The following is a 14,464-nucleotide window of genomic DNA, read 5'->3' as shown; positions in this document are numbered from 1 at the left end:
TCAAATCATATAAACAGAGCCATGTTTCTTCATTTGTCAGCATATTGCAAGATTGTAAGGCGAAGATTGATTGAATACAATCCATTATGGAGAAAGCATTACAATTACAGAAACCTGGACTGTGAAGATGACAAAGGATCATGCAAAAAATGAGCCATAATACAGTGTGATATCAGGCATTGACAAGAAGGAGCTAGAACAACTAAAGGATATTCTGACATACTGAGAGTCAACAGTGGGGCGTCATTATAATGCTGGTATCACACAACTTTTGACTGAACAGGTTTTTGTCAAGCAGAGCAGCAGCCTGTCAATGAACACAACAGATTGTCCCAAAATCAGATAAAGGCATGAAAGCCTTCATCATCATCAAGGAACAACCATGACAAATGCCTGTAAGCCATCATTATCAAAAGAAACAAATCAATATCACACAGGCTCTATGGAGAAATCGCAAAATTAGACTCCAGAGATCAGAAGAACTGTTGCTAGACCACAGTGGGTGCTATAAAGGAAGTATCAATACCGGAATTCTTCAAACAAATTACACCCTTGAAAACCATCAATATGAACCTGACCGCCCATCTTCTGGACCTCATGCTGAAGGCTTCCAACCTCTCTCGCTGGCAGTTCATCCAGGAATACTCCATTCCTCCATTGGTTGCTGTGCCCAGACTCCCTAGTGCCCTGCTTCCGTTTTTTGGCCTGCTCTACATGCTCATCTTTGGGTTTGCAGTGGTGGGTAACGGGGCGGTGCTGGTTCTCTTATGTCGCAGGAAGGCTCTGCAATCTCCCAGCACCTTTTTCATTTGCTCTCTGGCACTCAGTGACCTTCTGATATCCATAGTGTGTGTTCCTGCCACACTGTTTCAGCACTTCTTCACCAACTGGTTGGCAGGTAGAATTATTTTTTGTTCACTCTTGGCAGAAATCTTTTTGTGTGATTTCTGTTGTGTTTAGGATGTTTCATAACTGTTTATATCCATTTGGCCACCTCATCTTTCCCTCATTATGTTTTTTTCAGTCTCAAAGCTTTGAAAATGTAAATATAAATCACTGAAATAGAGAGTGTATACTCTTAGTTCACAGTACATGAGCAAAGACACTGATGAAACTAATAGAGTAATTTATGGCAATTAATACATAAACTCAAAGTACGGTGAGTAAAGTGTAAAGGTTTTCAATGCTTTCTACACATACTTGTTCATTCATAAACCTACACAATTCAAAAAGGTTTGTGCTACACTTCAGTACATGGGCACTGAATAAAAGATGCGCTTGAATCATGAATTCATTCCAGTGAATAAATCAGGTGCAAAACTGCACATACCCTTGAAGCACAAAAATGAGCATTGAGGTTTTTAAAAGAGACATAAACTGTTTAAAAATGTCTAGGTATCTTAAGGTATCATCATAATTCATTCCTTTTCCATCTCCGAAAAGGGTTTCTGATGTTAATAATAATTCACTGCAAAATAAAAATCCTGTCATCATTTACTGACTCTCATGTCCTGCCAAACCTGTATGTCTTCTGTGAAAAATGCCTCCGTGTTTTTTCGACCATACAATGCATGTCAAAACGGTCCAATGTTGTTTTGGACCCCATTGACTTTAATTGCCTGGACAAAAACTGTTGAAAAAGAGGTTTGAAATGACATGAGGGTGGATACACAAACATGCAGTATCATCACAGCTAAAAAAAAAAACATAGAAAAATAGTTAATTTACATAATGTAATGTATAATTTCTGGAATTATTATGCTGTCAGACAATTCAATGGACCTGTACATAAGATTTTAGCCTTCTTCAGCTTAAAATTTTGCTGATGGCTGATTAACATTCACGGCTATCCTAAAAGTAGACTATAGTCTACACTATATATGTCTACAATGGAGTTATCATCCATAAATGAGTCGTCGTGACCAGAAACAGCCTCACTAAGACCGGAAAGGCATTGTTGTGCTTAAACATCTGCATGTTGTGTGCTCGTAACTGCATTCATCTGTATTTGTGTGGTATGGTTTTTCAACACCAAGTCCACTCACATTATAGAGCTCCAAGTATCCATTGATGAGATGGAAGGTCACCATTGATTAATCAAGATCGGTGGAACATGCAGTTGAATTATAAATGAGCCCTTTACCCGAAGTTCTTGGAATCCTTGCAGCTGACCATATTTCCATAAATACAATGTTTGTGTAAATAACAAATGTTAATGTGCTTGTGTTGCTGTAGAAACAATGTTCAATTATTTTTTCGTGTTTTTGAAAAACGTATCTTATGCTCACCAAGGCTGCATTTATTTGATTTCTTTGACAGTAAAAACTGTAATATTGTTAGTGAAAATATAAAGATAAATGAATACTGAAATATTATTACAATTTAAAACAACAGCTATTTTAATATATTTTAAAAATGTAATTTATTTTTGTAATGGATAAGCTGTATTTTTTCAGCATCATTACTTTAGTCTTCAGTGTCACGTGATCCTTCAGAAATCATTCTAATATGCTGATTTGATGCTCAAGAAACATTTCTTAATATTATCAGTTGAAAACACTGATTCAGCAGGATTATTTGATTAATAGAAAGCTCAAAAGAACAGCATTTATTCTTTATAGCAATGTAAAAGTCTTTACTGTCAGTTTTGATCACTTTAATGTGCCCTTTCTGAATAAAAGTATAATCTTTCTTTAAAAATAAAATAAAAACTTACTGATCCGAATGGTATATAATGCATATACAGTGCTGGTCAAAATTATTTGCCCCCTTGGTAAATATGATCAAAGATGGCTGTAAAAAATAAATCTGCATTGTTAATCCTTTTTTATATTTTATTTAAAAAATGCAAAAATCTAACCTTTTATTGAAGTAAAATAATTGAATGTGGGGGGAAAATCACATTATGATATAAATGTTTTTCTCCAAAACACGTTGGGAAAAATTATTTGCCCACTTTTATTAAATACTTTTTGCAACCTCCTTTTTCCAAGTTAAAGGATTAGTTCACCCCAAAATGAAAATGGGTCACTGAGCACAAAACCAAGCATCTGCAATGGCCATCCCAGTCCCTGACCTGAACCCGATAGAAAATGAGTGGGCTGAACTGAAGAGAAGAAGCGCCAACATGGATCTGGGAATCTGAAGGATCTGGAGAGATTCTGTTTGGAGGAATGGACTCTGATCTCTTGTCAGGTGTTCTCCAAACTCATCAGGCATTATAGGAGAAGACTCAGAGCTGTTATCTTGGAAAAAGTAGGTTGCAAAAAGTATTTAATAAAAGGGGGCAAATCATTGTTCCCAATGTGTTTTGGAGAAAACATTTATTTCATAATGTGATTTTCCCCCCACTTTCAATTCTTTTACTTCAATAAAAGGTTAGATTTTTGCTTTTTTTAAAAAAAAAAAAATATCAAAAGGATAAACAATTCAGATTTATTTTTTTACAGCCATCTTTGATTTATTAAGGGGGCAAATAATTCTGACCAGCACTGTATATACACTGTAAAAAAAAAATTACATCCCCAAGTCAAAAATTTCAAGTGATCGATAACATCTAAATTTTTTAATTAGTCTGACGTATTATTTCTCATTGAGCCAATGTTAACAGACTATTGCAACAAGAATTTCACTTGGGCCAATTGAAAAATGTAGATGTTATCGGTCACTTGAAATTTTTGATTTGGGAGGGTTAGAAATTTTTTACAGTGTACATCTTTATTTTTTTATTTATAAAATCAAATATTTGATGCATTAAAACAAACAAGTTTTTTGGTTTGTCCAGTTCTGGACATTTTATTTCATCATAATAAATGACTACTTTTGATTGGCCGTCAATGGAAAAAAAGAGGCTTTTTGCAGAGCCTATACAAGCAGGGCCTAACTGGACCATGATAACCAGCCAAAATTTGAACACTTGACATAAACCAAAACAAATATTAAGTAAATATAACCTAATTTATCAGTAAGACAACAAGCTATGCCTGCCATTTGCTTTACGCTACAAATCAGGCATAGTTTGCAGTTTGCACTACATATGCCATTAGCATGCGTCATGTTGTGTTTTAGATTCTGTCTTTCGCAAGAGTCATTGACCTTTCATGTAATGGCATGGCATAATGAAGGACAGTCATGTCCAGCATGCAGCAGATATATTATTCTAGATTTCACTTGGAATTTTTGAGGATCAGTGAGCTGGAAAATAAGGGTTATAGAAAGCTCCTCGTGACTTCTGAGAGAAGACTGCTCCTCAAATCCATGGCAACGCAAACCCAATCTGTGATATAGTAATTATGAGGAGCATTGTGTCAGAAAAGAATGCACATGTGGTCCTGTGCTCTAGCCTTCTGTCCTCATCATTGTCCATAAAGACCATACATTTACTGCCCACACATTTCCTTCTGTAAGTTAGCCATGCTCTGAAAGTCTCAGTATCCTATTCCATATATTGTTAATTATCAACAGTTAACCCTATCCGCTGTGTACTGTACATCTGGAATTATTCAGTCATCCATCTAGCCTGTCATATCCATTAGCCTGTTCTCTCACTGTTTTTCTGTCTTACTGATTAATTTGCTGTCCCTAATTATTTTTTTCATCCACAGGAGATTTTCTCTGCAAGCTAATACCATTCCTACAAGTGACTGCTATTGCGACCAGCATGCTCACCATGACGTGTATTGCTGTAGAGCGTTTCCAGGGAATCCTTTATCCTCTTCATGTCCGCAACAGCTACTTTCTCTGTCATGCCATCAAGATGCTGGGTGAGTTATGGAGAGAGAGAGATTAAAGAATTTTGCTGAGTGGTTATTAACACTTACTGTACAACAGCAGCTAGACTTTAAATTTGTTAATACATTTAAAGAGTTAGTTCACCCAAAAATGGAAAATTCTGTCATTACTAACTCACCTTCATATCATTTCAAACCTGTAAGGCTTTTGTTCATCTTCGGAACACAAATGAAGATCTTTTTGATAAAATCTGAGAGATTCTGTCCCTCCATATACAGCTACACAACTACCACTTTGACGCTTCAAAAAGTTCATAAAGAGACCATAAAACTAATCCATATGAATTGAGCGGTTTAGTCCAAATTTTCCAAAAAGACTTGATTGCTTTAGATGATGAACAGATTGAATTTAGGCTTTTATTTACTTGCTACTGCCATATATACACTACACGCTATATAGTGTACAATATAGTGTACATGAATTACCCGTAGCAGATCTATACAGGTGGAGCTGGGGAAGATGGAGGGTTTCTGAAAACATGATACGCTGCACTGTTAAGGCAAATGCTATCCAAGTATTTGAAGGTTGAGCACGCAAGCTCATTGGCTACTGAAACAGCAGGAACCAATCAGATGTGCCCTATAGATAACAATGTGATTGCAAGCAGGTTGAGTTAAGGACCTATAAGCCTGCGCCATCTAGAGTTTCATGAGAGAACTTTGTATAATGGATGGGGTCCTCTTATAGCCTGGCTCCGCCCTCCTGCGTACTTCCGCTCAATTTCATTTTCCTTCAGTAACTCCGTCTGGGATTGTGGTGTATTCTTTGGTATTCTCCGATCAATTTTTAACCGGTCCAATCAGCGAACAGGGGGAGTGGCTGAGAACGATGACGTTGAGATTGTGCGCTAGTTTGAGTTGACATACGTCACGACCAAAAGTTAGCGATTGGTTATGGCAGATCCAGAGTGACTCTGGTCAGATCCAATAGTTTTAAACTTCAACAGAGTACCCGCCTACAAGGAAGTTAACGCTTGTCAATGGAGAGAGGCCAGACTCTCTGTACAAATGAAATGTACGAGAGTCTGGTAGAACCAGGCTAGTCCTCTTAACCCTTAAATGCATGAATGTTTCGCCAATCATTACATATTTGGGTCTTTAGCGACCCGGATCTATATGTAACACGGATGGATCTCTACCTGTCGCGATACTATAAAACTCTCCTGATATTAGAGTAACAATTACAGAAGGATAAAATAAAGCATATGTTGTTACCTTTTGTTTTTTTTCTAGTTATATTGTTTATAATTAATTAATTTAGGAATACTAATAAGGTTGATGTCTAATTTAAAAAAAATTATGTCCCGGGTCACTAAAGACCCGAGGTATGCTTTTAAGGGCTAAAGATATAAAATATACATTTTAATGTATAAACACCCATATTACCCATATTTAATGTATACATGTTTACATATAAACATGTATACAAATATACAAATATAATGTATAACTATTTTTAAGTAAAAAAAAAAACCTATTTTTGTTTCACATAATATAATGTAATAAAAATAATATACCAATTTTTATATGTATAAAGACAACAAAGTAAAATAATTCACAATAATTTACTATAATATACTAAAAATATTTAATATATTTTATTTATTTGTCCTACAAAATATTTGCATTTTTCCCCCAAGATTTTGTTTCTGTTAAAAACTAGTGCTGTCAATAGAAAAAAAAAGAATCGCAATTAATTTCACAATTTCTGACCCGTTTTTTACAAAGCAGAATGAAAAGTAATATTTTCAAATTTAGTTTGCAGACCTCTTGTGGTTTCCAGACCAGACATTTAAAATTCTAGAAAATAACAAAAAATGTGTCTTTTTGCCTTATTTTACACTGTCTGTGTAATTGGTTGCCCTGGCAATCTTTCACAAAGATATTTTGAAGAATGTTTCAACTATTTTGTCCAGATATGATGAAAGTGCAAACTTTTGACCCCAATGACTTAGACCCAAAAAATATCTTCTTTCAATTTCTTTTGAAGTTATTGAAGCGGAAGTTATATTTCTTTTTGAAGCGGAAACAACACATATTATGTCTTTTCCTTCATATTACAGTGGCCGTGTGGTTGGTTGCCCTGGCAATCGCGGCTCCCATGTGGTTTGTCCAGAAAGTGGAGGTAAACATGCAACCTTAAAAAAAAAAAAATACTACATTCACATGTCATTTCCAGAACAATCCCTATCATCACCACTACATAGACCACTGTTTGTAGAGTAAATGGGCCATTTACAGTTTGCTCACACTTCGCTGCTGGACATTATGTCACAGACAAAACTCAAGTCATTAACAATCAGAGTAACACAGGAACACAGTGAACTGGGACAGAAACATCAGTATTCATCTTGGTATCAGCTGAATCTATCTGAGGGAAGAAACAATTGTACTAGTTATCATTTAATTTATGAAATGGTTTGTAATTATTAAACCAAAAGATAACATGAAAGAAATAGTAAAAAAGCTGCTGATAGTTTAAATATGATCAGAACAAATCTAGCCATTTGACTCAGTAATTCTCATGCACGGCAGCGGCCGCTAGAAATAACAGATGCATCAACACTATTAGGTTCAAATTAGATGCTTGCTGTGCTACAGTAGAAGAGACCATTGAGGGCTTCAAATGCAATGTTCATATGTTTTCATTGAGATAATAATGCCTTCCCCTTATTGTGTTTTTGCTTTATGTTTATTGTCCTTGTGTGTGCTGCTTTCACTTTCTCTATTAGCTCTTTTTCTTCAAAGACGTCTTGCATGAATCACCCCAATCAAATGGTCATTGATGTCACGCTGTTTAAGGCAGCAGATAAACTTCATGAGAAGGATAAAAAGCTCTCTTTACCCATTAGAAATGCCTGTCAGTCAGTAAATCAGACCCTTATATTCATATACAGTATTAGCTGCCTCTAACCTTTCCTCCTATCTGTCAGACTTTTTCTAAGAAACATGATAGAAGAATGAAGGGGTCACATAATGAATTTCCTCTTTCCAGGTGAAATATGACTTCCTGTTCGATGTCCACTACACCTGTTGTTTGGAAGTCTGGCCAAGCCAGCGGCAGAGGAGGGCCTACACTACCTGCCTGTCCGTGCTGGTGTTCCTGGTCCCCTTGGCGACCATGGCCATCCTGTACTGGAAGATCATGCGAGAGCTCTGGGGCAAACACAAAGTACACGATGTCATGTTTCAAACACTCCCGGGATCTGAAATCAACAAGATTACCAGGTTAGTCTTCAAGAGAGCACTCCAAAAATGCTTGGTTAAAAACAACACAATTTGGCTCATTTTGGCAACAGCGCTTGATCAAAAAGGGACAGAATCAGCACTGAGTTGTTTTTGGGTTACAGGTTTGACCCAACTTGCTGGGCTTTTTTTATTTAACTCAACTATTGTTTAAAAATTATACCACTGTGTGTTTATACAGTGTTTCTCCATATGCACATATGACGCAGGTCATATGTGTATTCTGTAAGTCTACACTTCTGTAAGCCCCCCCCCCCCATTTCTTTGCCATTGGCTCGTTTTATAATACTCGAAGGTGAGAGGCTTTCTAAGCGAAACCCCATTCGTCGTCACGACGTAACGTTTCCGTTCCCTACTCAGGGAACGAGGGTTACATACGGTCCTTGCTCCATTTCTATTCACCAAGGAGCCTGAAAAAGGTTGAAGAACCCTGGGCTGCCAGTAAACAACAATAAACACTTATATATATATTTATATTCCATTTAATTATATGCTGCTTTTGAGAGGTCCATTGAGCAGATGCTTTCATATTCAAGTATTGTATAGCGTCTAGATTGTTGCTCTTGGATCAGATGATCTTGGTAGACTGGTACAAATGAAATGCTGTTTGATTGACACCCCTGTATTGCGCTTTTAATGACATTTCTGTAAAAATGGAAATGCCTTTCATTCTCAGGAGGAAGAAGCGTGCAATAAGAATGATGGCCACCGTGGTGCTGCTCTTTGCTGCCTGCTGGGCACCTTTCCATCTGGTCTCCCTCCTGCTTGACTATGGTAACACAACATTTCTTGTGCCCTTCTCTCCTGCTTACTGTTGTCAATCTCCCTGTTTTTTTCTGCCTCTCACGGGTAATGCAAAACAATAATAATAATAATTTTACACTTTTGCCTGTCAGCAGCTGTTGTCTTTCCTGTCATATAGAAAACATTCTCACTTCAGATTCTCCTCCTCCTCAAAACATCAGAGGGTCAACAGATCATTCCTGTGAACCATCGGCATGCAATTTTTCTATATATATATATTTTTTTTTTTTTATCCATTGTCTCACACTTAGCACTATGGCAAATATTGTGAGATTGGTTTAGTAGCTACTAGTGACTCTATACAAAGATTGTTATCTTGTGCGCTTATAATAAACAGAACTTTATCGTGCATTGGTGTGATTGCTTTTGGCGTCATTGGGCCTTAACTGCCAATATTGTGCCAAAAATTAGTTATATTTTTGAACTGTTATATCACACTCGCGATTGTGACGATTACAACTAACAATTTAGGGGCTGTTCATACTGAACATATTTTTCCATATGTTTTTTTTTTGTCTGTCACGCTCATATTTTGCTGTCTCGCTCTTGACAGAATTCTAACAAAGTCCCAAGACCTTGCATTTTTTTCATACCATTACCCCGCGTCGCGTATTTTAAACGCAAACAATGTGATGTGTCCATGCCCCTAAAAGTTAATCCTGAAATATTTTATGAAATTAAGTTTTCTTGATTTGTGGGGAAATTGGCTTACAGTTTTATAACTTACCTTGCATGTCTGTTCTCGAAACACAGGTCAGCTGGAGCTTGATCTTGACTCTGAGTTCCTCCTGGTCAGTGTGGTTCAGATCCTGGGATTCAGCAACTCGGTGTGTAACCCGTTGGTTTATGCCGCCCTCAACACCACCTTCAAGAGGGACCTGCTGGCTCTGCTCACCCGAGGATGGAGCTTCGGCGGAAGAGGTTGCTGCTGTAGCAAGTGTTCCTGTTGGTCCTGGAGGCGTCACAAACGAGTGGGCATATCAACAGTGGAGTCAGTCGAACCCAGACGAGGCCTGGAGACGACATCTAGACAAAGAGAGATCAGGTCATGGAGTAAACCAGCATGGGAAGCTGAACCAGAGAGGCCTATGTCTAACATGTTTCCCCCCATGAATCTTCTTAGTGCCATCAGATCCAAAAAGACCTCCAGTACCATGATACTTAGCGTTATTGACCCTCCACACACAGACAGCACGTCTAGTTTTGACCAGCCTCTCACAGTGATACTGAGAAAGTGAACTCGCTGACTTGATGACTTCAAGAGTTTTAAACCATCTCAAATTCACAATTATAGTATTTTTGCTCTCGAAATTTCTCCCACAGCTAATGATGTGGATTCAACAACCTGCAGGTCCCAGTTTTCAGACCTTTGAAGGATGTTTTTGCATTTGGAGCTCAATTAATATCTGAGATGGGAGCGAGTCACCAATGAAACAAATTGAGATGTTTTTGAAGTGCTTCCAGTTTTTGAGCTTCTGAAGACCAAGCTACAGTATGTCATTAGTTTTGGTTCACTCTGAGAAGATCATTTATTTGTGCACCTTTCCTAGACTTTGGTAATTATATTCTTGCTTTACTGGATTATTTGTAGAATAATGTCTTGTCTGGTATCTAGGAGTGTGTGCAGGCTCTTGCCTCAGGGAATGTGGTTTCTGTCTCCATGGATGGCCCAAAGTCTCCTGGAGGTTATTAAATGTATTAAATGTAAATGTATTAGAGACAGCAGGAGCCTGAAGAGCTGGTTGGAGGTGCGCAGCTGAGTGTGGATAACACACTCTCCATAATAACTAACCATGTGGATTTATAACATGCAGTTAGAGTTAGCTAGGGGACAACTTGGAGATAGATACCACTTGCTTGCCAGAACACACATGTTTGGCACCCTGATACCACAGCTCATCATAGCATCAACATTATTTAAATGATTTTATTCATTATTTTTTCAAAAGATCATATTTTAAAAGTATTTGTATTTTTTTCTTTTGTGATATTCATAAAAGTAGCCTAGATGATTTAGTGATTTTGATTATATTACATTCATATGCGTATATCTAGACAACAGATGCTATGGTGCCGTTTAGCTATGGTTTCTGGATGCAGAGTCATTCTTAGACAATGGAAGTCAGACACACCTTCCTCATATGATGAATGGATGGACCTTATGTCAAATATTGCTATGCACGTGTGATATTTAGAGCCTCAGGACGTCATGATTTGTTTATGAAAATGTGGGGTCCCTTTCTCTCCCTAACTGAAAATGTATTATAAAAAAATAAAAAATAAACTTTCCAAATATGTCTTATACCTCTGTGTTGTAACCTACTAGTCCTGTAAAGTCTAAACATCATGTATAATTATTTATTTTCCCTTTTATCTGTTCTATTCCAGCCCGTTCTCATCCCAAGTCGTCATATACTGACGCTTTCAAAATTTCTTCAATATCTGACGCACAAAGCACCCTTTAGCGTCCATATGAGACGCATAACCCTACCACAGACCTAAACCTACCCATAACCGAAGCGTCTCATATTGACGCTAAGGGTGCTTTGTGCGTCAGATATTGACGAACTTTCGAAAGCGTCAGTTACATGACGCCTAAACCTACCCATAACCGAAGCGTCTCATATGGACGCTAAATGGTGCTTTGTGCGTCGGATATTGAAGAATATCTGAAAGTGACGATTTGGGGATGAGAATGCGTTGTCTATTCTGTTATTTTATTTTTTTAAGCTGGGATAAGGGGTAAAAAAAAAAAAAACTAAAACACGTCATTGTTAACACTTAATTTCTGACTGATGTTCATGTTCAAAAAAAAAAAAAAAGACTAAATATTACGTCATTAGACATTACGTGGCACTAAACTCCATATTGTAAGATAATTTCAGAGTAAATGATAATAATAATAATAATAATAATAAAATTATTTAAAATACAAATAAAATGGCAGCTATTACTAAATCATCTAGAAATTAGGGATTTTTTTATGCACTCACTGAAATCTGATGTTGCTGTTATTGTGTAAGGTGCTATTTATTTATTTAGTATGTTATTTTTTAACATAGGTTGTGTATTTTGTCTGAAGACATCCTACAAAACAATGTTAAATTATGTTTAAAAAATGGAATACTACTTTTTTTTTTTTTTTATCTCTGCTTGCTGTGCTTAGCTCTTTCCTGCTCTGTCAGGTGCCACCCTGAATCCTGCCTGTGGTCAGCATTCTTAGATAAGAGAGTGTCTGTGTAGTGTTGTTTTTGGCAGCCTGTTTTAATTTTAGTTTTAGTCTAGTCTTTGTGTCTGGCTGTCATTTTAGTTTTTATTAGTTTTAGTCACATTCATACTCTTTTTAGTCTAGTCAAGTTTTAGTCAACGAAAACTGATGACATTTTAGTCTAGTTTTAGTCGACGAAAACTGATGACATTTTAGTCTAGTTTTAGTCAATGAAAATCGTATTTTAGTCTCTTTTTAGTAATGCGATTCTATTTAACCCAGTCAATATAGAATTTCAAACAAGGCTATCTTATTATAGGCTATTTAGTAGGCCTATATTTAGGGCTGTGACGGTGGCAGGTTTTTTTTTTTACCACCGCGGTAATGGACCAACAATGGGGGTTATTTAAAAAAAAAAAAAAAAAACTCGTTTTATATTTCCACACAAAGACGCGTGATATACACTCTGCGCTTTGAGAGGGATGTGGGACACGAGCAGGAAAACACGAAGATATCGATCTCCATCGATCTCTTTATGATATCTTCGTGTTTTCTACTTGATGTAAATTGGTTTGAAGAGCGAATTTTATCCTCCACAAGGGCGAGATATTTAGGCTATGTTTGAGATTGCGCTGCCAGAGAAAGTGAAACTAAAAATCTATGGAGCTATTCTTGTGCCAATAAAAATGAACGTAGCTTTTAAAGAAACTAATGAAAATATAAATTGAAACTAAATAAATTATCTCTAAAACTGAAAAAGAATAAATCGCAGGCAAATTTTTTGACTTCGTTTTTAATACACTGCATGTTTTGCTAACTATTTCTCATATTTCAATCGCTGATCTGAACTTACAAATGCGCTTCCAGAGTTTTAATTTACGCTTCTGAAGTTTTCGTTTACGCTCCCAGAGTTTTCGTTCGCCGTTCTGACACATTTCTCTCGTGGGGGCGGGGCTAGTAGCAGTGTGTTCTCATTGGTTACTGAGCTTTTGATTGATAGCTTCGTGACCTGGAAGTGAAGACGTCAGTGTTTATGTGTGGATGTGAGCGTCTGTAATCGCAGCTTTCTATTTCATTTTAGTGATATTAAGTTTATATCTGTATTTGTTTGCTGCTACACTATATTGTTGAGATGATCTCTTATAGAAGGAATAGTACAGACGAATGATATTTATCATTAGTCATCGTCGCTATATCAGGAGGATACTGGATAACGTTAGCCTACTCGTGGTAAGTCTGATTTTTGTTTTGTTTTTAATACTATACTAATACTATTTATAATAGCCTACAGTACTGGCTTTTTTCAGGTGGAGAGGCATTTTAGAGCTCAGTGAGAGTCCATAACATTATACAGCTGAGCTGTGTTGTCTTGATTTAACTGTTAGCTCAATCATTACATGACTTGTTTATCTACATTCGGTTACAGTCTTCGATTAGATCATATTTGCTTCGATTAGATCATATTTCCCCACAGCCACCCCAAACAACATTGAGCTAGAGTACTGTACAGTAGCCTATCTGTACTGTATCAGTCAATGACCGGTGCCATAGGACGAGAGCGCTGTCAATCACTGCCTGATTCAACTTTGGCAATGTAAAGCCTTTTTTACCATGCCAATAAAGCTATTTAAACCTGAATTTCTCAATTGCTGATTAATTTTCGATGCAGAGTTTTTGAAAGAGGAGAGACACGACTTGACCACAGACCACGTCTCTGTTCGTAATATGTAAACACTCAATTATTTTGAAGTATCGCCCTGGTTGCAATATTTATTCTGATTACTTTTGTGTGATAAAGATGACTGATAAAGCTATTGTATCTAGTATGAGTAACAAAATGATTTTCCTGTGTCCATATTTGACTAATAATAATGAAAAAAGTGCACTTCAAATGAACATTTCTTTGACAAATCTTAAATCTTTAATAGTCTTTAATAATAAATATATGTCCAAATTAAAAACTTAATACATGCAAGTAATTATGACTGAAAACATCCAGCAACTAGGGAATACACATCCATATGTTTATATATAGGGCAATACAGCCATCTACTGGTTACACAACAGTATTACAGATGATAAATGCTACTTGACTCCGAGGTAAATATTTAGTACTGTAAAATCCCTTAAATATAAATATAATAAATATTTTAAGTCTGCAACGTGTTACTGTATGGGGAGTTCAAAGCAGTTTGTATTGTTAGATTATAATACATTTCCTCTCTCATTTTCCAGGGAGTGGAGCAACATTTCCATAAACAAAATTCTGATGCTGACACAGAGGATGGAGTGATAGTACCAGAGATCCACTGTCCCTATCAGACAATAATCTTACTCTGTTCAGACACATCACCTTTGAATGACTGGGATCTTGATCTTCAGACACCTGATTTATTTTAATATAAACTAGCAAATA

The 14,464-nt window shown here is 36.6% G+C and overlaps 1 protein-coding gene across 1 annotated transcript; it reads left to right on the top strand.

The window, feature by feature from the left end:
- Positions 1–567: 567 nt before the first annotated feature.
- On the top strand, positions 568–11,106 carry LOC311097984 (pyroglutamylated RF-amide peptide receptor; the record flags this gene model as incomplete). The annotated part of the gene is made up of 6 exons (XM_084137989.1): positions 568–898; positions 4,605–4,763; positions 6,854–6,915; positions 7,786–8,018; positions 8,713–8,810; positions 9,594–11,106. The coding sequence occupies 6 exons, from the start codon at positions 568–570 to the stop codon at positions 10,076–10,078; spliced, it is 1,368 nt and encodes a 455-aa protein (XP_083994115.1). The 3' UTR covers positions 10,079–11,106.
- Between the last annotated feature and the right edge of the window lie 3,358 nt (positions 11,107–14,464).

This window comes from Abramis brama (assembly GCF_963993115.1).
Source record: "Abramis brama genome assembly, chromosome: 15".
Classification (NCBI taxonomy): Eukaryota; Metazoa; Chordata; class Actinopteri; order Cypriniformes; family Leuciscidae; genus Abramis; species Abramis brama.
This window is presented reverse-complemented; position numbering and strand designations above follow the sequence as displayed.